Below are 27,376 nucleotides of genomic sequence, written 5' to 3' on the forward strand. Positions count from 1 at the left end.
GTGTCTCAAGCAAGGGTGTTATTTGGCGAACAAGTATACTTGGTACAATTAATTTACATTGGAATAGATCAAGAGGGAAGGAAGCCAAGGAGATAGATTTAATCAGAAATGCGGTGTATTTCAAATGTTAATCATGTTAGACATATTGTAATTCATATGTACAATCACATGAAGAGGAAGCACTGTGTTCCATTAAATGACATGTAACCAACAATATACAGTGTGCAGTGCTCGTGAAATTGTGGTGACTACGCAAGTGACACGTGAGTGGGTATATACAGTGATTGTGGTGGGCGCAAAACAAACGGTAAGTTAACTTAAAAGTCTTCACACAGTTCGAGATACCCAAACAATTAATGCTTCATGAATACAAAGAATAAGGCAGGTTAACCGCAATGGAAAGGCTCCAGGAATTCCGCTGTGGAAGTCGACGGCGTTTCAGGCCAGTAGGAAAGTTAGGCCATCATCAGTACTTGGTTACATAATTATGGAAGCAGTGTCAAGGATCAGAACCGGGCTGTATCCTATAGGACAAGGAATGTCCAAGGCTTGAATGAGAGAGGGATACCAGGCAATTTCAGGATACCCGCAAACTATTTTTAGTCTTCAAGTAGACTGCATATGAGGTGGAGACAATCACGCGCCGGCATTAGTCAGGGCCGGGGGGGGCAGGTAGAGGGTTTGTAGCTTAGGGAGGGGGGAGCGTGGACAGAGTAGTGGCGATCTTAGCCACGCATACCCCCTTACCATTCATGCCTTTACCGCGAGATTGCGTGGTAAAGGCATGCGTGGTATAGGAATGCATGATTAAGACACATTCGTGGTTTGGGCTGCGTGGTAGAGGCATGCGTGGTTTAGCCATGTGTGCCTCTATCATACAAGCGTCACTTCTAGTGAGTCATGGCCCGCTTAGTCTACAATTTGGACTCTTAGACACTTTAAACCTATACTGACAAAAATGATGTAGTGAATTTCTAAGAGGCCCATGTTCTTTCTCTGGATGAATGTATCCAAATAAATATTACATTCTTTTGAACACACCACTTACAAAATCCCAATACCTCAGACTTTTCTTTTCGTGTTGAGACCCATCAATGAACTACAAACTCAGGTAGACAATTCTTCTGCATGTGCTTTGATTCTCGGTTTAGGACTTCAATAAAGGTCTGCATTGGGTCTGTGATGTACAGTTTGTCATACCAAATTAATTGGTAATGCTCTCATTCTTCATCATTGGAGCCTTCATAGATTCACATGTTTGTACCCTTTCGTCAGGCTTGGAATCACCAGTACTTACAAAAAAGCAGGGAACAATGTAAAAATGGCCACTTGCCCAACAATAGAGTGAAAACCTAACTTAAGCCAATGAGGTTGAAGTGCTGAGCTCTTCACTTCACCTAGAGGCCACCACAGCTCACATTTCTACCATACACCTTATGTGAGGAGGCCTCAAGGATATGGTCTGCTTTACTTTCTAAAATCCAATTTGACTGGATGCTCAACATCATCTTCACCTTCCTTGAACTATAGCAATGCCTAACTTCAGCTTAGGTCAACTGCGATTTGTTTCTAATGGATGTTATATTTTTCCTGTCACAGCAGAGGCACTTTCATCTAGAACCATGACTGATATGGAAAAGAGATCATTCTCAAAATCAATTTATCCTGTGGCAGAAATATCTATTGAGATAAACCATACTTACAGAACATTATTTGCCTGTATCTAAACTACAAGGCGTCTCACTGTGGCACTTGTAAGACATCTCGTTTGAATACTTTGAAATGCAGAGAAATACAGCTTTCCTCATATCTTCTTTAGAAGAGGATTTCTGCTCAAAAGTAGATGCTCCTTCATCAGGGATGATTCTGTGCATAGTACCTCAACAAGCACTTTGACGCAGCTTCTCTCCAGACACAATGGACAGGGCCTCTACCAAGACTTAAAATCGTTCAGCCTGACATCTTGGTCCGGACCACCAAAAAGTTGGATACCCAGTAATTTCTAGGCATTACTGCAGACTGGACTGCAGGGCAATACTAGCCTAATCCTTTGTTCCGGCTACTACAAAAACCTAAAAGGCCAAGTGGAAGCGGGTTTGTGTATAAATTGTGAACATACAGGTCTGAATCTCATCTCTTTCAACCACAACGGATTCTGCTATACCTACTAAAACTAGTCAAGAATGCTTTGAAATGCACATTGCTTAAAGTGAATTTGGCAGCGATTCCATGGTTCAGAAGGTTGAGCAATGGTCTCTCCCTTTTCTCGCAAAAGAGTGTCACTGGAACTAAATATAGTACTTAGTCAACTGATGCTTCCACCCTTCAAGCCCATTCACAGGGTAGACCTGAAATATCTATGGCGGAAAGCCATACTTTTCCTAGCACTGACGTCTGCAAGCAAAGTGGGAGAGCTTTGAAATTTCACAAGAAAGAGCCATACATGTACTTCATGAAAAGAGAACCCAACCCAATGTTCTTGACCAAGGTACCCCAAGGATTTTCATCTCAACAGACCTGTGATTCCCCATTGCTTTTTTCCCCAAGTCCTGGAATATGGCCAAAGTGAGCACTTCACTTACTGGATGTTCGTAGATGTATTTCATTTTATTTGGAGAGGATTAAGGAATTAAGAACATCACACCAACTCTTTGTTTCCTTTAGATGCCAAAGCAGGGGTTGACCTCTGTCCAAGTGAGGACTTATCCCATGGCTTCACTGTCATAAGAAACCCAAGCACCTCTAGCAAGCAGGGCGACAGCCATTCCCCCAGAAGCATGTTGGCAATAGCTGCACTGTACACAGGGGGATGACTTATGGCCCTTTGTCAAGCAGCAATGTGGAAAAACAGACACATGTACCACAGCCAGGGCTTGAACACTACAGTAGATTTCTTTTAAGGGCCAAGAAGTTCTATGCATCCTGTTTCAATGAAGGTGAGCCAGCTTACTGATTTCTGTTACTGCTTACTCCTCTGATTTAGGAATGAGGTTCGCTGAAAGGTCCAATACTAGAGACAAAATTAGCTACTCACCTCTACTCCAGTTCTAGAACATTGGTATGTAGAAAAGATTTATGTGCAACCATTCTTCCTTCCCAGTCAGAAGCTCATTAGGTACCCTTACTGTCCATACTTTTGCAATAAAATCTGATGTATAGTGGTCTCTAGGATGGGTAGAAAGCTCAGCACTTCCATCTCATTGGCTATACTTTGGCTTGTTCTTAATAAGGTGAAAGGTGTACTAAATAAGTCTATGGCCAGTTTGACACTATTACTATTTTGAAAGTACCAGGAATTTCCAGTGTGATGACAGGCAATGGTTCAAGCATGTGCATGCACAAAATATATAAATTATGGATAACTGGAGATACAGGTGAGTAATTTCTTTAAGTGGGTGCCTTATTCACATTTTATTTCACTTACCAAATCTTGCAGCTGTTTGGTGTTTTCTACATTTTGAAATTAGACATGTTTCTAATTCACAATGGCAAATATTGGAGTAGTTTGAACTTGGGCAAGCATTTAGTAAGAAAGGCCCACTAGGAATGATTTCTAATCTTCTATCCACTTCTTCCTACTTAGTCAAGTGTTAATGCTTCTTTCAAAGTTCCTTATGTTGCTATCTGTGTCATCATATTTCAAGTGTGCCCATTTCTTGATTTCCTGTGTTATTACAATACTGCACCTTTTTTACGTCCTGTTTACTCGTGCTTTAAAAGGGGGTTAGTATTTACTTAATTTATTGAAAGAATATATTGGATTTCGAAGAGCTCTTGTTAGGTAGGACCTTGTAGCAGGGTGGAGGGGTTTGCAGCGGATTGGTGGAAACCTAATAGCACTCACGCCTCTTCTCTGCCACAGACTGCATGGGGACCGGAGACAGACGAATGGTGGACCCGGGAGGACTGCGCCTTTAAGCGGACAGACGAAGAAAGGGAAGACGCGCCCCCCTATGACGTGCTGGTAAACATCGGCGAATACGGCACGGGTCAGACGGCCACGCCCCCTTATGACGCATGGCGAGGCGGAGGGAACTTATACCCGGAAGGAGCTGAACCGGGGGTGCTCGACACCGCGAGGCAGGAGACGACTGAGGAGGACGCACAGGACGGAGAGAACGAACGAGAGGCCAGAACGGAGGAAGAAGACGCGGAGAGACTCGGAGGAGAGGCGCCAGGAGGCCCGCGATATCGCCCTGCGCCCAGCCACACTCCGAGAAGAGGAGGAGGAGGAGTGTGGCTATCCCAGGTGCGTGACAGGGTAGCAGGCTGGTGGGGAAGGCGGGGAGGCGCCGTGTAAATAGTGTACAGAGCTGTTGACCATTTCCAACCCCGCCCTGTAAAGTCCCTTGATAGTACTCCCTCACGAACCCCCATCACTTCCCTCTGCACTGTATATAAGCCTAGCACTTTCGCACCGGTGTCCTCACATACCCTGGTACCCCACGGGAAAGCCGAAGGCAGGACCAGTAACCCTGAGAGCCTCTCTCTCTTTCTTATCTTCTATGTGGCGGTGGAACCCGGCCCGAGTCCGAGAAGAGGAGGAGGAAGACGGAAGAGCAAGTTCCCGTCGAGGCAGAGATCTAGCAGCAACATTGGATCCCGCCACCCTAGCAAGAGAGAGGAGGTCCCAACGAAAGAAAAAAACATTCATAAAAATAAAGCCTCGTTTACCTCACCCGGTTGTCAGTGTCCCTCCTTCTGAACCGCTACAGACCTACAGAGGCATGGTAAACACTGCTAATGTGGAACATCTATTCGGAGATACAAGGAAACAATATGAACTGCAAAGATCAATCACAGTGCTCAGAAAAACAACACCAAACTAAGCAATTACATGTGAACTTAGTCAGACAGCTGAATTTTTTGCCAATTAAACACAAAATCACAGTTGTCTTTATTAGGAGAGAAACAGTATGTAAAACCGTTAATTATAACATTTATTTCTCTAGATAAAAAAAGACATCAGAAGCATAAAATTAGAACAGATTTATTGGCGAATATTAAATTAAACGGTCTGGGGATTAGCAGCCAAACTTCTAAAGCAGGTCTCTATAGAACTCCAACTATAATTTAATGTAACAAGAAGAAATAAAGAATTAGCGTACTTTGCCATCAATTATAGCACTAAAATGATAAAATATTCAGATGATCAGGATTAAAACTATATTTACAATAATTCTTATGTTGAAATTCAAAGAGAAATGTGCGATATTTAGATTTTCCTATTGCTTTTGAGCAAACATACCTGCTGGATGTACCAAAACCACACCTACTTTGCAGACATAGTGCCCGATTAAGGGAGGCGTTTTGCTGGAAATAATTAAGTCTGCTCTGCAATTAGTTAATTTTGGGATTCGTTCTGGAAGCATTACACATTCTGAGGGAACCACTTTCCTTTTTTAAATAATTACTTATTTATGTAAGGTGCATTTTATTAGTTTATTCAATTATTTTCCTGTGTAGGAAAGACATCAGGTTTGGAAGAAGCTACAGTTTGGATGTGTAAAGCATATTTCAAATAAATTAAGTAAAACTACTGCAAAACCTTTCCTACACATAGGCTGTTCACTGTAAGTAAACATTATTGTTACGTACATATATGTATAAGTAATGTATATATTACCCTTCTTATTTTTACAGTCAAATAATTTAATACATTTTGTATTTTACATTTCATGTAAATTTCAATGCTGGTATTGCAACTGTTTAATTTTTCACTTGTGCTTTTTTCATCTTTAATCTCTGGTGGTGTACTCTTTTCTGATCTTTAATTCTGCACTGTTACTCCATTCTCACTCAAGGTTAATAGACTCAAATTGGTTTGTATAAGCTTCCAAGTTATCACAGCAAATTACTTCTTTCCAAATTCAAAGCGGAACAGGATAACGCCCTGCTTTGCAGGTGGAACGCTTGATCCTCTTAACCTTAAGGTCCCTTCTAGCTAGGCACTTACAACCTAGGCCATCTTTGCATATTTACGATGTACTGAATGGAGTTCAGTAGTGAACCATGGCTCCTGATTATACAGTTCTGCTTTGCAAGTAGCAGGATACCACTCTCATTCAAGTGTTCACTTACAGATTTGAGTCTCAATCCTTGTAGGATTCATATCTGCTGTTTCTTTGGGGCTTTCTCTTTGGCTGCTGTAGTGGAACCAGCATTCCCAGTGTGTGAGTTTTGGTGTCTTATAAGAGAGCCCTGGAAACTGTAGCTTTTATCACATTTAGAACACTGATAAGGCCTCACTCCAGTATGTTTTGCTTCATGTCCAATGAGATGTGCCTTCTGGGTAAAGCTTTTGTCACACTGAGTACACTGATAGGGCCTCTCACTAGAATGTATCCTTTGGTGGGTGATAAGATTTACCCTTACACTGAACCTTTTATCACACTCGGTACAATGATAAGGTCTCTCTCCCGTGTGTGTTCTTTTGTGTTTGACAAGGCTATCCTTCTGACAAAAGGTTTTCTCGCATTCATCACATCGATATCGTCGTTCATTTTCCTCTATGTGAGTTCTCTGGTGTCTTTTCAGATTTCTCTTCAGACTGAAACTCTTATCACATTTCGCACATGGATAGGGTTTATCTACTGCATGTGTTCTTAAATGAATTATAAGGCTTTCTTTCGAAGTGAAATCTTTGTCACATTCTGCGCATGTGTATAGTCCACACTGCTGATCTGTGTTTAGTTGAAAAGTCAAAATCTCAGAGTCACTCAAAGCACTTTCAAAATCATCACATATTTCTGATTCTTCTTCTTGCAGGTTTTCCTGGTGTACGGGTAAAGAATCTGCAACTTTTCTTTTTCTTTTTCCAAAACCTGTTGGTTAGAATTGTATTTTGTCATTTGCTGCATTAAATTGAATATAAACACATGCATGTGTACATTAATCCAAACACCAAAGAGAAATGAAAAACCCTCAAGTTAGGCACACTGGTTTTCAATTAATTACGTGCTGTTGCATTATGCTACAAACCCAGATATTCAAAGACCTTGCGTTGCCATTACGTCACACAAGGCAGTACAAGGCATTGCAAGGGCTTTGGTAAGATTTACTAAACCTGGCAAAATCACCTTACATGGCTCTGCTTGGCTTAGTAAATCCAGAGTAACGCAAGACAGCGCAGGTCACTGCCTTGTGTTACTCTGCATTGGGAAAGCGTTCCATGGGTAGAGTGTGGGTGTTCCCATGCATCCACCCATGGATTTTGGCGCAGTCCCAGATTTAGTAAGACTAGTAACCCTGGGGATATGTCAAAATGGTACTCCTTTAAAACACAGGCATAATGAGGAGAAAAATGTATGTCTCCTCGTTATTTCCTCTTTATACTTGTGCTGAATTCTGCCGCACAAACAGAAAGAGGAAAACGTCTCTGATGATTGTTTTCTTGCAGGAAGGTGTTCATTCCTGCACAAAAACAATCCTGCCTGTAATACAGGCACCCTTGCACCACAGTGCCTGTGTTGGCGCTAGGCATCATCCAGTGTGCCAGCGCAGAAAGAGAGCAGGACTGCACCATATCTTAGTAGATATGGCACATTCATTCTCACTCCCTGTCATGCAATGCATTGCAGAAAGTTGTTTTGCTGTGTTGCGTGACTTTTTAGTAAATCTGGGCCCCAGTATTAACTCTAGTTTGAGAAATGTCAGACTAAGTTGTAATCTTTGAACATATTGCTAGAGAAGATTCTTCTAAAATAACATATCTCGATTAAGAAAATACCATTCTTATTCATTCACAACAGGAATTTTAAGTGCCGGTTTAAAACAAAAACAATGCCGAAAAATATACATGCGCTCATGCCCCTGCGCCCAAGTCAAATATTGTCCCTTTATGATGGTATATATCTTTTTGCAACTGATAAAATATTTCCTCTTGCAAGGAATGAAAGAGGAGAACATCGTATCCTACGCCAACGACACCCAACTCATCCTCTCACTCACAAAGAATCCCGAAGACAGCAGACTCTGCTTCCAGGAAGGAATAACAAATGTGGCAGCCTGGATGAAAGACAGCGGCTTGAAGCTCAACTCAGAGAAGACCGAGATCCTCATCCTCGTACCCCGCACTTCTGCCTGGGACAACACCTGGTGGCCCTCGGGAGTCCACTCACTCCTACAGACCACGCTCGTAATCTCGGCATCATCCGTGACTCTTCCCTCACCATGAACCCCCAGATCAACGCTGTTGCTTCGACTAGTTTCAACTGCCTTCGCATCCTCCGTAAGACCTTCAAATGGATCCCTCCGACTGCAGAAGGACTGTCACCCACACCCTCATAACCAGCAGACTAGACAACGGCTACGCCCTCTATGCCGGAATCAACAGAACTCTTCAACACAAACTCCAAACCATCCAGAACGCTGCAGCCAGACTCATCCTCGGGACACCGCGTCACGAGCACATGACCGAACAACTACGAGGCCTCTACTGACTCCCAGTCGAGAAGAAGGTCACCTTTAAAACTCCTCACACATACCTACAAATCCCTCAACAACATCGGACCCAAATACCTCAGCTAGAGAGTATCCTTCCACGTACCCAAGAGGAACCTCTGCTCCACCGATCTCACCCTGGCAGACGTTCCCCGCATCCGCAGAAACAGAACCAACGGGAGAGCTTTCTCCTACATTGCAGCCAAGACCTGGATCAAGCTCCCTGCAAACATCAGACGAACCCCGACCCTGCACACTTTCAGGAAGGACCTCAAGACCTGGCTCTTCGACTGATCCGGAGCCGCTCCCCCCACCCCCCCCAGCACCTTGAGACCCTCACGGGTGAGTTGCGCAGTATATAAACCCCTGTTGATTGATTGATTGTGAATCCTTGGTTAAAAGTAAGCTTGGATTACACCGCTTTGTTCTTATCACCTTACTGTTATCTTTACACTTGCCGTGTAGAGCAATGTATACTATAAACAAATGGAAGGTACCTAGGTCAGACCCTCCCTAAATCATAACATTCTGGCTTCAGACTGTTCAGGTTGAAAGCTACAAAGTCTGACATGTTGTGCACCACAGATGAGCTGGTGTAGAAGATGAGCACAATCTGGTCAGCACTATTGATTTCCTTGAAAACAATTACTCAATGTATTATGCTGGACTATGTGTAGATGTAAGAACATACAGCGGTCTCTTAACGGTTGGTTTAGTAATTACTATCAGTTTCCAGCAGGGTTGGTTTAAATATTCAACTTCATCAATGATTTTGCTTTCTATTGTTTCTATACTTCATTATCAATTTCAGAGTACTGCAAGAGATAATTAGAGCAATACTGTCGGTACGATGGCACGCAGCTCCTAAAGCTCAAATGATATTAGCACTAAACCAAAAGTGGTGACTAAAAGATACAATATTAACTTAATTTCCTAAATTACATCTAGTATGCTCACAGGTTTTGAGACCTTCCTGCAAACTGTGGTCTTAATAAGGACAGGCTTCATTTCCTGTTACCGGGCTGCAGAAACCAGTTTTCTTCTTAGTTTAATCTCTCACTTTTTAGCCCGGTATTAAAAGTGTGCTCCGTTCACTAATCCAATAACCTCTCCAATCATTCTGCCCAACTGCTCTAAACTCCACTCATGTTCTGCCTCATAAACAAATGCATGCTTGTCTTAAGTCACTTCGCATCTTGTTGATAGGAGGTGGTAATAACATTTCACGGGAGTCACTTTATGTTGCCAATTTTAACTATTCAGTCTATTGTGGAAAAAACAGAACAATTCAAATATCTGTCACGATTCCTTGGTGGAAAGCGCTAATATTTGGAAAGTGTCTAACCCATAATAGAAGGAATGTTTGTTAACAGATGTTAACAGAGAACAATGCTCATTTGTTTAGTGGCTGTGGTCCTTGCTAAACGGGTATATCTTAGTTCTCTACTACAACTGAAGCAGCAAAAAATACGGATGCATGTCTGTAAACAAATGAGCATACATTGCGTTGTCAAACAATAATAACTTGAAAATAATCATTTGTTAATATATATTTCATAACATTGGCCAGGAGGTTTGTCAACTTCTAATTCCGAGTCTGCCTCCTCAACCTGCAATGTAGGAGGATGGACTGCGCTGAATTTCTGAGCAATTCATGGCGAACCAGGGCAGATTAATTGATGATGTGATACCATCCCTCAACATAAATGTTTAAACAATTATTATTAGTTTTTAAGTCAATGCTTTATTTTGGCACCTTAGCCGTCTCACTTTACATTTGATTACCTTTAGTTAGCGATTCACTTTATTTTTTTTAAAGAAACCATCTATCTCCTACTGACATCATAAACAGGTGAAAATTACGGAGAAATCACTGCAACCCTATAATGGACCAGGTTCCCTTTTCCTAGTTTGACCACAGTATGGTTTCAAAACTTCCCAATTAATAATTTTAGAAATACTAATTTGAAAAGGGAACACATCCCAAAGTGTTTGTTCCCAAAATATATTGAAGTGAGGACAGTATGAAAGAAATGAACAGGCTTGGGGAATTAGGATTATGATTACAGGTTTAGGCATACATGGTTAAAGGTTTGGGGTGTAAGGTGAACGGTATAGGGTTAAGAATGTAGGGCATGGTGTTAGGGGTATAGGAATAATTCTCTCAGGTATAGACTATAGGTGTATTGGGTTACAGGTTAACTGTTGAGGGCATGGGGTATAGAGGCTGTATGGTGTTAGGGGTTGGGTTAAGGATTTTGTGTCGAGGGTTTGGTGTATAGAGCTTGCGGTATAATAATTAAGGGTATATGGTTTTGGGGAAATGGTTACAGATGTACAGTAAAGGCTACAGGGGTTCACAAATAGATAACACCTATAATTACATTTATTTTTATGGTCATTATTGGAAATGTATTTCATTTCGTTGACTCATTGATTGTACACTTTTCTGTTCAAAATCAAACTAATTGAGGTGTTCTTTTTTGCAGTAACACTGCACTGAACTCATTTCAATGGAACCCACTACAGTTTCAAAGTGATACAATAAGAAATGTTAACAAGCATTGGCATAGCCAATAGGTCTCGCCTTTGGGACCTTATAAGTGTTTAGCCATGCAACAGTTGATGTTGTTTCACAAAGGATATTGTGCTGGATAACTAAATACTTATAAGGTCCCAAAGGCGAGACCTATTGGCTATGCCACTGCTTGTTCTTTTTCTCACCTCCATACTTTTTGTTTCCTTTCAGTCTCTGCCTGACGCTCTCTCTCCTTTCTTCACAGTTTTCATTCTTTCTCTGTCTCCATTGCTATTTCTCCAGTGCCAGTCCTCAACCCTCCCTGTTAGCTCTGGCAGGGCATTTATTTATGAGCGTTGGCATAAACAATAGGAAGACAGGAGCCTATAGAGCAGTAACTATAGGAGTCTACCTTCAGTACATTCGTAATTTTAGCCAATTTATTCCAAAATTGTGCTTTAAATGCACTTTTGATTTCATAATTTTTGAAAATGTTCCCGGCGGGGGGAGCCTCCAATCAAAACCTACAAAAACAGAGACAAAATGGTTACCTATGACCCAGGCAGTAGAGATAAGACCTCTAAGGGATTTAGAAGGGTTAGAAAGATTACAAAGACTCCCAAAATGCCTAGCTAGCCATTTCTGGACTATGGTCCGAGACATAGAACAAACTAAAGCAAAGAAGGGATTTGGCAAGCTTTAAGTCCCTAAACACAGAAACCCACTAGAATTCCAAATTTAGACCAGCTGCCCTTTCATATGCCCTCAAGAATTGAAGAGTGGGAGACGGTATGGCACTACATGACATATTAAAAAAAACAAGAAACTAAACCCTTCATGACATGAAAAGAAACCTTCGGCGTGCGTGAATCGAATAGATTACAATATCTACCAGTTGGAAAACGATCATTACACTATCAGAGCAAAACGGAGGCAATAAGAGAACTTTACCCTGTGAAGATGTTCACTCAAACGCGTCTGGGCTCCAAAGGGCTTTAAAAAAATCTTAATTGATGCAAAAAAAAAACCAATGAAGTGGGGATTGCAGATAAAATGCACATTGAAACATTTATGAAAAGAAGTGCTAGACAATATAGTGAGACATACCAACGACGTTATAAGTATGCCATAGAGGACATTAGGATACGTAAAACTGTACCAGTGGCACATAACTCAAGAATGGCTACACAATGTATATCCCTCCAGATCAGGTAGGTACTGGAGCTGCACGTCAGACATGGGTACATTCACACCAATTTCGTGGACCTGTTCACATCTCAGGAAGCTTTGATATTACCAGGGGTAACACATCTAAAACTAGGAAATATTACTAAAGCAGATAGGTTACTAATGCGACAGATGCCAGGAGCATCATGAATGCTCGTATTGGGCTACTGGAAATTAGCACTTCCCCCAGTGTTGGTTAATTGTCCCTTAAATTGTGGTAACTGCTAACAAGTGAAAAGTTGACACATGATCCATCATGATAGAGAAAATAATTTTTCAAACGTCACGTTTATGGCTTAAAATGCTAACATGGAGGCATAACCGCAAATAAATGGATTTTAAACGTACAGGAGTGCAAACACGGTCCTGCATTGTGGAAGTATTTCACAACTCAGCTTCCAATAGTCAATAAGTAACTGATTAGCCAAGTATGTTCCCCTGTAATTTGGAAAAGTCGGGAGAAGGATGGAAACAGCGCTTTAAGTGGGCAGGGGCTAACAGGTACTCAGTACCTGCACTTCTTCAATTTTGAAGGCATGGTACCGGCACTTTTCTGCACTGATCCAATGGTTTTAATCAGAGTGCCAGCACTTCTCAGAAGGAAACTGGTACTCTGGGCCAAAGAGTAGCTGCACTTTTATATTTCCATTTCAAACACTGGTTGGAAAATGCAAACATTCTGAAATCCTAAATTACAGCACCTTGCCCTACCTGAGGTTGTTTACACTAAAATAAAGGTCTAAATATACATGCATAAATAACAAAATCAAAACCAACCTAATGTGGCTCTGAATGCGCCTCGATTTCCGCTTGCAAGTGAGAGAGGTGCTGTAAGGATTTAAGAAAGACAGGCAGACAGCACCTTTTCGTCTTGCAATTCCCTGTCCATTGTTTCCTTGCTCCAAACTGTGCACCTCCAGGCCAGTGAGAGACACTAGCAGTTCGTGCAGCTAGGTATATCAGTTGGGGGAGGAAAAGGGAGAAGACTGGGGGGAGGGTCAACTGCCACAACCCGAGTTTGTATTATTAAATGCTCGTAGATAATAATTTGACATAAGTGCATGATATGTTGGATAGAGGTGATAACTTATTTTTTTGCAAGTTAACAAAATGAATGGTTTGTAAAAAAAAAAAAAAAAAAAAAAAAAAAGTTGCAGTCTTCTTAACACCCTGATCTGTCCAGCTAGACCTGTGCTTTGAGGACATTTGTTAGTGCTGCTCCGAGAGATTGGTGTAAAACTTTATGTTTTTGCTGAACTCAGATTTTTTTGTCTGCTGTTTTTTATTTAGCGCGAACCAGAGTTATTGGGGAGACTGAAGCAACAAGGGATGGGACGGAGATGCGGAAGCAACCCTGAGGAGGCAGGGGTACACCAAGTCAACACTGGGGAGGGCAGGGGCGGATAAAACACTAAGAAGCCTATGAGCGAGTGCAAGTGGGGGGATGGAGGAAAAGTACACAGCGACAGGCAGCCGCACAAAGGGGGGGGGGAGAATTAAACAAGGGAAATAGCTTAAATACAAGAACTCTGCGAGTTCTTACACAAAATGAAATGAGCGTGTGAATGTGAAATTGGACATCTACAGCTCAAGCCGGCCTGGGCTCCCTTGCTAAATAAATGTTGTGAGCTGAATTCAAGGCGCGCAACACGCTGAAAATATGCCAGGACACACCAAACTTGAAAAAATAAAAACAATTTAAAAACGCGAGTTGTGCGCAGGCGCGCGAAGAATAAAAGTGATGTGCACGTCGCGCGCTTGCTGTGCGCGTGGGTGTAAGCTGGTCGCCGCTTTGGAAGCACTTCCAAAAGCGGCTTACTAAATGTCTCGCTGATAGCGCATGCGTGCTGGATCAGCGAGACCTAAAAACGAACGGATGATATTTCTCAGAAACAAATTAGAAAGAAAGTAAAACCACGGTGTTGTACCATGACAGAGCAACATGTTTATAGGAGATGCGCACCCCATTAGCATGGGACGCTACCTTGAATACCCTTCCTAGATGGGGTATGAGTCTATCATGCTGGAGCAGATATAATAGAAGGGAAAATAGGATAGCGGTGAGATCCCTCTGTTCCCAGGTCTCCTTTTGGCGCTCCCTTTCTTTGTCGATGGTGGGCAGGATAGCAGTAGCCTAAATGGTGGCATTGCCCTGACTGCTTTATTATTACACAACTTTATCATGCATCCTACCTCAATCACATTTTAAATAGATGGACAGTCAATTCAATTCATTTCAATTCAAAGATGCTTTATTCGGTATGTAAAAATACAACCATATAGCAACAGACATAGAAAAAAAATAACTAAATACAACATACATAATTATCAAGTTAGATTCCAAATACCTAGGTTGCATAAATACATTATACATTTGGCGACACATATCCGACAATCTTTAAAATGCTTTTGGGTACGTTTGTCTACAATTGTATGTACAAAATTGGGCAGTATCGAAGTGCAAAATCTAATATGTCATCCTCACGGATGCATGATTTGGATGAAGACAAATTTCTACCAATTCCAAGTACATTTGGTTACTTATAACTGTGCAAATTTAGAAATATTAAAGTGCAGAAATAATTGTGTCATCTTTACAGATGCATTGAATCTATGAAACATATTTCCACTAAAATATATGCAATATGGCAGAATAAAGTGCAAAACAACTATACCAATGTGCAATGTACAATAGCAGCATTTGTCTGTCTTTAGTAGATGTGCAAATTAGCATATTAAAGTGCGGAGTGTCAAAAACCATCCTTCCTAAAGTGCAATGTGCATTTAGCAACACAAGTCCAGATGCTTTGAGAATCTGTCTCACTATGTTCTGCTAGCTATGGTAGTATAAATTATAAAATATTCAGTTTCAGCATAATACAATATGCAGAGAATGCATCATTAATTGAATTCATACTATAATTGATTTTCGAACAGAAATGCATTTTAAAATATAAGTGGCCACATGGAAACATACGTCAGGGGTCTCTAAATTAAACATCAGTTGCATCGCTGTTTGTATAGCACGCGTATTGTATTTTAAAAAGATGGGTTTCAGATAAAATTTCCTAAAAGAAGTATAAAAATTACATGATAACATAAAGTGACTGGTGCTCTGTTTGGATTTGTCATCACAGGGACAGGGACAGGTACCAGTTTTCTTAGCCACGGGGAATGCTACTAGGTGATGCACGATTCCCAACCGAAGACGGGTCAATACAAAGCGGTGGGAGTTAATACTAACAACAGTAAGATAAGTTTGGAAGCCTCCATTAATGTTATATTCCAGGTAGAGATTGAACGTACTTTGTTTTACATATCTTTCCATCCTAATCCCAACCGTATATTTAAGGAATGAGACTTTAAACTACCGCTACGACAGCGTAGACCCCGTTATTGGATCTTTAAAAATATTTAGACCATACAGGGTTTTATACCAGTGTTGTATGTGGCTTAACCAGGGGATATTTGATCGGCGTTCGAGCTTAATACAATCAGTAATTACATCCTGAGTAAACTTTGTCTCTTCCTTTGCCCAAATTGAGCGCCATAGGGACAAAGGACGTAAAACAATTAAATCATTAACATAATTTAAGTCAAGTTCCCTGTGTATTATCTCGATTGAGGCCGTAGCCGGGGCGCAAATTAATCGTTTTAAAAACACATTCTCCTCGCGTTGGATCAAGTTCGCACTCTGGGCATCATAACCCCATACCCCGGCCCCGTATAAGGCTGATGTTATACATCTTGCTTTAAATATGGACAACATTTCATTCTGCGACCCCCTAATTTAGCAGCAAATCTAAAAATACAACTTGTATTCTTAACCATTTTAAAAAGGACACTTTTTTGTTCACTGGCCCATCTTCCGTCTCCTGAAAAAGTAATGCCTAAGTAACAAAAACTCCTAACAGATTCTAATCTCTCCCCGTCTAGGAAAAAAGACTTACATTTTCTTGGTTTCTTACCACATATCATTGTAACCGTCTTTCCTTTGTTAATTTTCAGCTTCCTACTTTCAGTAAATACGTGGAACTGGTTAATTAAATGCTGCAGTCCGTTATGCGATCTAGAAAGAAGGACCGCGTCATCCGCGTATAAAAGGATTGGAATTGGGTTACTATTAATGATTGGTGCATCTGCATTGGTCTGTCTTAGGCTGTGATCAACTTGATTTATAAAAAGAGAGAACAGGAGAGGGGCCAGTACACATCCTTGACGGATGCCTCTCCTGGTTTTAAAAAAGGGGGTACACTCTCCATCTGTTCCAAATCTGACTTTACTGGACAAATTATTGTACAGCCTGGCAAGCAGATGGATGATTTCAGTGGGGGCTCCCATCTCCAGCAGGGTAGGCCAGAGCAGTGCGTGTTCCACCAGATCGAATGCTGAACTCAAGTCGGCAAAGCACAGGAAAAGATTACCGTCTTTAGCTTTGGTGTACTTGCCGACTATGAGTTCCAGGTTCACACACAGCTCCATTGTGCCCATCCCCCTGCGAAACCCATACTGCACTGGGGATAAGATGTCATTTTCCTCAACCCAGGCTTCCAATCTCACTAATAGGACTCGACTGAGGATTTTGACTGTCGAGTCCAGAAGTGAGATGGGGCGATAGTTTCGAGCTTCGAACCTGGATCCTTTTTTGTAAAGGGGCACAATGATTGACTGTCCCCATGTCAGTGGTAGGCTGTCCTCCACGGCCGCATTAAAATAGCGTGTCAATATGGGTGCCCATAGAGTCATTTCGTGTTTATAAAAGTCCATGGGTACCCCATCGGGCCCAGGTGCTTTACCACCCTTACTATTTTTAATCGCCTCTGTAACTTCATCCAAAGTTAAAAGCAACTGCATTTTTTGCCATTTGGGGCATGGTGTTACGTCAGTATTTAAAATGGACCCATCTAGATTAAAATCAGAGTTAAAAATGTCAGAGAAATGAACAATCCATGCGTGGCAGCTAACATGAGAACTGACTTCGGGAATATTGTCATTCTTTAAAAAAGGACCATTTATATTTTCCCAGAACAATTTGTGGTCTTTTGTTTCGGCAGCCATATCTAATTTATACCATGCATCGTTTTGCAACTCTTTTTTCCTGGATGCTAAGGCAATTTTGTAATTAAATCGCTCTATTCTAATTCTATCTTTATCTCTTGGTTTATTATCAAGTGCTGTTTTTAACTTTTTTAGTGTCTGAGCACAGTGCTTGTCAAACCACACAGTTTTCTTCCTTTTAGGCTTGTTATTTCTTACAGCCAGAGATTTCTCAACAGTATTCGTTATTTTCAAAAAGTTAGAAAGTAAGGTGGATGCAATCACATTAGGCGCTAGGCAATAGTCAACCTCTCTACTGCATTTGCTGATAGTATCCATCATCAGTTTATTAGGGTCTATTTTGGTCCATTTGATCCTCATGCCGTTTGGTCTCTCGGCCGTGATCCCTTGGACGGGTCTACCATACACATTTGTTTTTGGGCCCCAACCCATTAATTCCACTGATATACTATTGTGGTCACTCACTGGTTGCTCTATTACCCAAACATTGGAGTAGACTGAACCATTGGACACCAGAATATGATCAATGTTTGAGTGAGCATCTCTCCCTCGAAATGTTGGGCGTTTTTCATTTTTTTTGTTCTTTGTACACTCTAGTAGCTCCAGATTTAATTTAGCCACCCGGATACTCTTCTCGATGTCCACAAATCCCCTTCTGGGCGTGACTACATGCTTGAATATTAAAGTCTCCTACCCAGAGTATTACAGGGGTTCTATTTGAACGTGCGATTGTTTCTTCTATTGCACACTCAATATCTGGGACAATCTTACCCCGATTTGGCCCCACAATGTTATTATAAAAATTCACAATGACTAGATCCCTACCTTTGCTATGTGTTAGTCGCAATACTGACGCGTGCTCACCCACCTCCTCATATCCCCCAGCATTAAATTCTGTTAATTTAGTGGAAACCAAAGTCAGTAGGCCGCCCTTTGCTCTGCCGGCCTTGGATGCCACTGCAGCAACGCTATAAGAGGTGTAACCATCAACTTGTATTTGATCTCTGTGCCACGTTTCTTTCAGGCATATTATATCATAGCCCTGTATAATGAAATTTTCCCAAAATGGGGTAGAAAGTTTAGCGGCAATTCCCGCTATATTCCAAGTGGTGACCATAAGAGAATCGACAGGGGTGTCATGTGTATCCTCAGGATGATTGGTCAATGGTGATGTTCCTAAACTCTCAGTCATATTAGTATCTATAGGTATATTTACATTTGTCACAATTGCATCGTTGTCTATACATTGTTCAACGCTAGTCAAGTTTAAATTTAACTCAGTTACATCATCTACCCCACTTTGGCCCCCTTGCTCTTGTTCTTGTTCGATTGTAGCTATGTCACCAGATACAATAATTTCAGGAAGTGAGACCATGGATGATACATTCAGTCAATTGTTCTCCTCTGATGAGTTGAACACCTGAAATCTGTTACAAATCGGAACCGTAAAGTTGTCATATATATTGTACAATGGAGGTGGAATGGGGGGAACAATGGGGTAGTTGATGTGTATAGCTCTGGGATGCTGGAAAGACTGTGTTATAGTTTGTCTTCCTAATTGGTTCCTATAGAAATAATCAAGTGGGAACAGCGTGGTTATATTCATGGTTAGATGGTATAGGCGCATTTAGAATCAAATCTCTCGCCCATTCAGTGGTCCTGTAGTTTATAACTATGCAATCCCCGTTTATCTCTTTTTTACTTGGTCCCACCCATCCTACCCTCTGAGTGGAAATAATCTGGCTAGCCCCTCGCGTTGGGAAACCGCAATTTTTCACAAGCCAGTGCAAAGTTTTTTTTTTCAGGGTTTCCTGATTTTCAAATTGAGTAGGCTGCAGTTTGGGTACATTTGCAAGGATAGCTGCATATGGTCTGCATTCTGGTGGTAAGTTAATTGTGGCAGGGATGATATTGTTAGTGTGGCGCCTGGGGACCGACAGGTTCTTGTTGTTATGAGTGCGATCACCTGTCTCCCTTTGATCTCCAGCAACTTTCTGGGCAGTTGTTATATTTGGGGCTGCAGTTGTTAACGTATTTGTTCCACTTGTGGCTGCTACCAAGTTCCCTACCGTGGTGGGTACACTAGGAACTCTGGTTGCCATACTTGGCGTATTTTTGTTCAGTCTCACTGTTGGTGCGTTAACTGTGGGGGACTTAACTTGTGTACCCAGATGTTCTAGAATATTTAAATTAGCTACGCCCAGTTTTTCCAGGTTCTCTATTTTATTGCTTAGAGATTCTAAGATTTCAGTTACTGGTGCAATATAGGATTTTATCATTTTCTCTAAATATTGCACTAGTCCATCAAAACTGGTTGGGGTTAGATTTTCCTTTAAATGTATTTTTCCACTATTTTGGTGTACCTCACCCTCCCTCTCATGGTCTATTGCAGTTTGGGCTACTCTCTTCCTTTTACGTCTGTATCTCTTGCCCTGCTTAGTGACTGCCAACACTTTTCTGCTGTAAGTAGATTTCCTTTTGAGCCGGGCATGCCCGTGGTCAATTGTACTATTTGGCAAACTAGTGCTGGTTGAATCCGCAATTGGGATAACACCATTAATATCGCTGCCATCCGACTCCCCTATGTCATTGGACACATCATTCAGTGTTATGGGTAGCGGTGTGGCACTTGTTGTCAAGTTGGGCGTAAGTGATAATCTACTCTCCCTAGCAGAGAACACAGTAGGTTCTAGAGGTTGTGGTACAACAATCCGATTTTGATCATTCCCTGGCAAGCCTGCAAAAGATTGTAATAAAAGGGAGTCATGTGATAACGTTGTTTCGTTTGTAATATTTGCAGGTATATTAGCTACTTGTGGCGATTGGGTTATTAAACACATGCTAGGTGGTAGTGATAGTCTTCTTTCAGTATTTTCAATCGCATTAACAACAACCCCAATTGTTTGCTGCAGCATTCTATCGATGGCGGTTAAAGTGGGTAGTGGAGTTGGCGCCGATGTAAGTTTTCTAGTAGCAGAACGTGTGTGCATAGGTGTCTTTTTAACCACAGCTCTACTTTTGCTTTTACCCTCCATCTGGAAGTACAAGCCGCTACACTTTATAATACAACGTGAGAGGGTACTACCTTTGCTGGAATACTACTGAAGTCCAAGGGAGGTGGCCCAGTCCAGTCTCTTTCGGTCTCTGAGGGCCTCAGAGGGCCCGGCCTTTGCCCGGGCTTCGCCCGGCACGTCCCGCGGGACGAGGGACTGGCGTTGTCTTTATGCGCCTCCTGGCGCTCTTGTGGGCGTCGCTGGTGGTGGGAGGGGCCTGACGGAGCCAAGCCCGGCCGGGAAACAGGCGGAGCAAGGCCCGGCCCTTGGTGGCTGGTGCGGCGCTTCGGCGGAGCAAAGCCCGGCCGTGAAGTCTCCAGGAAACAAACAGGTAAACCCACTGAGCTCTGCCCTGGCGCTGCCTTTATGCGCCTCCTGGCGCTCTTGTGGGCGTCGCTGGTGGTGGAGGGGCCCGGCGGAGCCAAGCCCGGCTGGGAAACAGGCGGAGCAAGGCCCGGCCCTTGGTGGCTGGTGCGGCGCTTCGGCGGAGCAAAGCCCGGCCGTGAAGTCTCCAGGAAACAAACAGGTAAACCCACTGAGCTCTGCCCTGGCGCTGCCTTTACGCGCCTCCTGGCGCTCTTGTGGGCGTCGCTGGTGGTGGAGGGGCCCGGCGGAGCCAAGCCCGGCCGGGAAACAGGCGGAGCAAGGCCCGGCCCTTGGTGGCTGGTGCGGCGCTTCGGCGGAGACAAGCCCGACCGTGAAGTCTCCAGGAAACAAACAGGTACCCCCACTGAGCTCTGCCCTGGCGCTGCCTTTATGCGCCTCCTGGCGCTCTTGTGGGCGTCGCTGGTGGTTTGAGGGGCCCGGCGGAGCCAAGCCCGGCCGGGAAACAGGCGGATCAAGGCCCGGCCCTTGGTGGCTGGTGCGGCGCTTCGGCGGAGCAAAGCCCGGCCGTGAAGTCTCCAGGAAACAAACAGGTACCCCCACTGAGCTCTGCCCTGGCGCTGCCTTTATGCGCCTCCTGGCGCTCTTGTGGGCGTCGCTGGTGGTGGGAGGGGCCCGGGGGAGCCAAGCCCGGCCGGGAAACAGGCGGAGCAAGGCCCGGCCCTTGGTGGCTGGTGCGGCGCTTCGGCGGAGCAAAGCCCGGCCGTGAAGTCTCCAGGAAACAAACAGGTACCCCCTGCAGGATTTGATTTGGAACAAGACCTGCCCCAGTGTAGCCCTGGTCACACTGAAATCACCGGTGGACTGCAGGGGCGTGGACCACCCGACTTTGAACTTTATTACAATGTGCAAAACTTCAATGGCTCTCACGTTGGGTGGCCACCTTAAATCTCCATTAACTGGGTCAAACTGACAGTGCTAATAAAATGGCCCAAATAGCAAATTGGGTCCTGAACCCCTCTAGACTGCACAAAGCCCAACCAAGGTTACAGAGTGGCTCAACAATGCCACTGGCGGAACCTGCAACAGCCACCTGCATTGTGTTATACACACCCGACATACTGCTCTCTTTACTATTTACTCTCCCGTCCATTCGGAGCAGAGCAACAATGGCCTGATGGACCCATGCTGGTCTTACTACAATAGGAGACCTCTTTGAGAACGTTGTAGTATCGCCCTATGAATCTTTACAGAATAGCTCTGAGCTCCACCCTGGCACGTTCCTGACCCACAGTTCCTCCTGGATCAGCTGCACGTGCTCCGACACATCACCACCACTGAACCGCAAGCACTGTTCAGTATCGGATGCAGATTACTTATTTGGGTTTACAGGTCACTGGTAATTTTTCATGCTACCCCTTGACTAAACTTAAACTTTGGTGGGAAAGAGACTTGGGATAAAATACTCAAACATCCTCGGGAAACCTCCCAGAACGCCAGATTACTTCAGTGCTATCAGCTCCACTCATCTTATTTATTTCCTTGCATTCTCAAATTATACCCGACAACACAGCAAACTGCCCTCGGTGCCACAAATTTGCAGCAGATGATGTGGAGCTGCCCTTTAGTAATGCAGTTTTCATAAAAAGATATACACGTGCATTAATATAATGTCACGGGCAGGGACTGCTGCACTGCCCGGAACCCTACCTCTTGGGTCTCGTGCCCTGCCCCAAACGGGGCAAAGCGGGCACCAAATGTGCAGATCTATAACTAATCGGAGAGAAATGTACCTTTGCCATGCATCGGGAACCCTCCTCGGGCCTACCTATGAAGCAATGGGAAGCTGCTGTTAAAAGGTTTACAACCAGCAAAATCACAGCCTTACAAAGGGAGGAGGTGCGTGGCCTTCACAAGCTCCCAACAGCCAGAGAATAGGATGCACTAAGTGTGCCTATGGAGGAGAGAAGGGATGATGAGTTAATGCCCCCATGAGCATTATCTAAGAACTCACAACTTCCTCATTTTCCAACGCCACTGACTTTCGGCTTGGGTGCTCACAATATTCCACGCACCATGGTGGGGCCCCAAGCCGAATCAATTGCAAATGCTAATGACACACCTCACTAGAGTTTCCATATGCAAGAGCATCCATTGTTGCCATTCTCCACCATTATTCACATGAAGCCTGCTGTCCTAGGGAAGATATGGGTTTCTATTAACTCACCATTGTAGCTCTGTCTCTCCACACAACTTAGCCAGTGAGGAATTATTTATGTTTGTTCATCAACAATGAATGTGGGCAACTGCTCAAGACCGCTGCTGGCAGGGCTAATTGTGTGTCATAAAACATCACCCCCAAAATTGCTTTTAATTGAAGAAACCACTGTAGCCGTAGTACTTTCTGCATATTGTGTACCTTTTCCTCTCATTTAAATCTTAATTTTCTCTTTGATGATACATGCACAGACGCTTACCTCTATTTCTCATGATTTTAGACGTTATGTGTTTTTCTTACTTTATACAGCATTATAACATTTTTAATATTTGAAGAAAAAATTACTACTGAATCCTTCATCAATGTGAAAAATAAATTGTTTGATTTTTCTATTGTTAAAGTCAGACAATTATAGTATATACACTATGTTGGATGAAAGGTACTCCTTTAACACTCTTGTTGTGGTGTTGCAAAAGAACATCAGGGAATCCTAGGAGTCAGAAGAGGCAGCACTGAAAGAAGATGTAGGAAATCATCGTATTTAGGATGTATAATTTCCATATGTGACAAAGATAGTAGTACAAATTTTCCTACTGAATGGTAAATGTTTACAAGAATTTTGGTATAGCTTAGTTTGCTAGTATTTCTTAAAGACTTTGCAGGAGGAGTGTGTTGATGTCATAAGAACACAAGATCTTCCCACATTGAGCTCAACACCAGCCATGCCAATTTAGCAAGGCTACTGCCATCCAAGAAAAACATAAAATCTGCAGATTTGTAAAGAAAAACAGACAGGACTGAGCTACTCCTTGTATTTATGTCACCAGCCGTTATCCATCGTAACAGCGGGCAACAGACTCCTGGAGCAGGTAAATCTGAGCACAGGGAGGCTGTGGAATGGTAGATGGTGCTATTTGATGTGTGCATCCCAGTAGCACAGTACCTTGATAGGTAACCCTTGTGTGATGAGCCAAAGTATGGTGGACCCCCAAACTGGAAGTCCTTTTTTGTTAAAATATAAATGAGAGCTTGTGAGCCTTGGAACAAAGAAAGGGTGAAACAAGTCACATTGTGAGGCCCCTGCACTCCCAAGTCGCCCCAAAAGACGAATCTATGTTTGGTGCCTTGCGGGGATAGGCAAATAAGAGGAGATAGATCTACCCACAACCCATGCACCAGACGAATCCTAAAAGGAAAACTGTGGAACACACCAGTTCTCAGAAAGGTGCTGTGAAATGCGCAAGGAAGAGCCAGGAGGGGCATGGCCTGCACAACAATAAGCAAGGATTTGGGAAGGGCTCTTTTCTAACATCTACGGAAATCGGTTGGGAAATCAGGGGGACAAGCTGCACTGCCAATGCTGGACAAAAATAAGGCTCCAGTCTCTGACAGGATTACAACCTGACCTATATTTTTTTTAACTACAGGCTACCCTACTTACCAAAGTATTGAATGCCTCAGTTAAAGAAGAATTTACAAAGTCCTTGTCCCAGTCTATCATATCATAATTCCCATATTCAAGAAAGCAGAACCTAGTTGCAATAGATCTATTTCCCTTACTAGCTCTCTATGTTATAGGGCAGGTTATTTTGAACAGGCTAACATCCTGGGCCGAGGATAATTATATCCGACTTACAATGCAGGTTTAGGCCGGGAATAGGTACCACTGATCAGTGCCTCAACTTGTATTTTTTTTAAAATCAATGAGTAAATAGTTGGTTCATTCATATGACTTTTAAGGACCTGACCTCAGCGTTTGACCATTTCAATCAGGACAAACTTTAGCAAATTTGTTTTAACTATGGGAGTCTACATTGATAATGCCATCTTCTTGGGGACCTGCACCTTATCACGCCGGCTGTGGTAAGGTTCAGTAACAATGGTTCTTGCACATAACAGGTTGTATACTCGCACCTTTTTTCTTTACTTTTCGTAAACAACTTTGAAACAGTTTTATTGTCTACCAGTTCAGATTTGCCACGTGTTGGAAGTTGTTTTAGAAATGTGTTATTGTATGTAGATGATGTGGTCCTGCTGGCCAGTACCGCTTCTGGGAGCAGATTTATTAAAATGTCTTGCTGCACTGTGTTGCGTGACATGTTGCTGTGCTGCACTGTGTTGCATCACAGGGAGAAGGCAGGAATGTGGTATATTTAACATTATATGGCGCATTCCTGTCCTATATTCAAACAATTAGAGCCTCACCTACATGTAACTGCATCCACATAAAAGACCAACAAGAACGGGGCTACTTATCATTAATGTCCCCAGGAATTTGTCCAATAACATAAATCCTTAGGTCAGGATGCGTGCTTATTATAAAATGACACAGGACCACATGCACTCCACCACAAAAAATGTGTGAAGAATAGAGAGAGTACCTAACGGTAGAACAACCCGAGGGGGTTCCCGGTTAATAATTGCCGGTATACCCACTTCTCATCATTGGCCACTCTCTCTATAAGAAAAGACAAACGTGCACTAGAAATAAATAAGTAGTGCGGACGCGAGAATAGTAGTGAAAAACACAAATAGTGACAGACGTATCAACACTGACACACACCTGTAGTGTTCAGAACAAAATGAATGAAATGAATAAAAAGACCCCTAACCAAACACACAGACAAATTATGATGTGTAGTAGGGTTTAGCTTGCTTTACCGTTTTTATTCTGACGCCGCAAACCCCACTTGTTAAAAATGGTTATTTATATACCATGGTGATTTTTGTCCTCAAGCCGACATGTTTCATCAGGCATGGGTCCATCAGGCCATTGTGGCTCTAATTGTTTGAATACTGTATGAGTGGGGGGCGGCCTTACCTCCCCCTTTACCCCCTCTACCCCTAGAGATTATTCTGCATTCATGTCCTACCCTTGCATTGGCGCACATTGTAGCACCAATGCAGGCACTCTTGCACCATGGAGCAAGGGTGCCACTGTTGCAAGCAGGATTGTTTTTGAGCAGGAAGGGACACCTTCCTTCACAAAAATAATCTTCTGAGGCTTCTCCCCTTTCTACATGTGCTGCAGAATGCAGCATAAATGGAAAGGGGGGGAAACAAGGAGAAATACAAGTATTTCTACCCATTACACCTTCACTGGGAAGGCACAGCATTTTGACGCATTCCCAGGTCTACCACTCATGGTAAATCAGGGAAGGTGCCAAAATCCATGGAACACCCATGCTCCACCCATGGAACACCTCCCTGGGGAAGAGACTTGCGCTGCATTGCCTTACTTTGGATTTACCAAGCACCACAGGGCCATGCAAGTGGCTAAGTGTGGCTTGGTAAATCTGACTTTTGAGTTGAGTTGCCCTTGCGTTTTCTTAAGTGACGCAAGGACAAAGCAACGCTTTTGATAAATCTGGCCCCAGGTCCCCAACATTAGCATGGCACTTTAGTCACGCTTATGGATTCATTGGATCTTTCCACCATTTTTACAAATCATTTGTTAAAGTGGCATAGCCCAGATTCACAAAAACCAGGACCTTTAGCATGCAGAGCAGAGTAATTTTTGGGTGTACTCATTTTCATATCTCTGGGTCTTGTCTGAGTGTGCAAGTTCATGATTGGCCCTATTTTCATGCAAAAATAAACTTCTGTCAAGGGCGACGACTTCGGTCTATGAGTTTCCAACTAGATTTGGGAATAGGCCGGTAAAAGCCATGTTGCAGAGATACCCGTCTAAGAGTATGTCTGCTGCTGCCTGTGGCAGCAATATTTGGGGATACAAGGACTGTTTTATTCTCTGACACATGGAAATCCAGTTTTCCAGACTCATGTTGTCTCTACCCGTATTTTCTGGCGTATAAGACGACTGGGCGTATAAGACGACCCCCTAGTTTTCCTTTTAAAATATAGGGTTTGGGCTATATTCGCTTGCTTATTAAATGACACCGGCGTATAAGACGACCCCCAACTTTTGAAAAGATTTTCAAGGGTTAAAAAGTCGTCTTATACGCCAGAAAATACGGTACCTGTCGGCACTACCTCCTTCATAACTCACCAAGAGTTAGAACTTTCGTATCGACCTCCGTCTGCTTATTGAGTGGATTACTGTTTGGACAAAGCAAGAATTGGAATTAAATCAGGACGTCCTGAGGGAGTGCTTTGGTTTTAATAGGCCTTATTTTTTGTCAAGACCACAGTCACAGCCCTTGGCCGCCCTGATATGTTATTTATCCACAGTGATTAAATAAAAATTATATTGCTTGGACCAAAAAAGCCTTTAATCTATTTCAGAGACGCAAGACAGGGAAGAACTGCAATTAAGCAAACCCACTCATGATATAACTTCTCTTAATGACCACATCCTACACACTACCTTGCACTAGCTACTAACAGTAACCACTGTTGCTTATTACCAAGGTTTCGGTTAAACCTGTTATATTGCCTTTTGGCAGTACTGAAGGTATAGGCACCTGTTAAGCACTTATGTCCCTGGGGCTGAGACAGTGTGTTTCCACAGAATACCTTTCAATTTGTGTTGCTTTTTAATGTGTCTCATAGACATTTTATTTTACCATTGCTTAA

General features: G+C 42.9%; 1 protein-coding gene across 2 annotated transcripts in view; it reads right to left on the bottom strand.

Annotated features, from left to right (window-relative positions):
- Nucleotides 1-4,974: 4,974 nt before the first annotated feature.
- The window catches only part of LOC144818733 (uncharacterized), a 209,748-nt gene continuing 187,346 nt past the window's right edge, over nt 4,975-27,376 (bottom strand). For both annotated transcript variants that reach the window (XM_078676424.1, XM_078676423.1), the window contains one exon: nt 4,975-6,824. In XM_078676424.1, the coding sequence (XP_078532550.1) occupies nt 6,109-6,824 (716 nt within the window). In that variant the 3' untranslated portion in view covers nt 4,975-6,108. The remainder of the gene's footprint in view (nt 6,825-27,376) is intronic.

This window comes from Lissotriton helveticus, chromosome 2_1, assembly GCF_964261635.1.
Source record: "Lissotriton helveticus chromosome 2_1, aLisHel1.1, whole genome shotgun sequence".
Classification (NCBI taxonomy): Eukaryota; Metazoa; Chordata; class Amphibia; order Caudata; family Salamandridae; genus Lissotriton; species Lissotriton helveticus.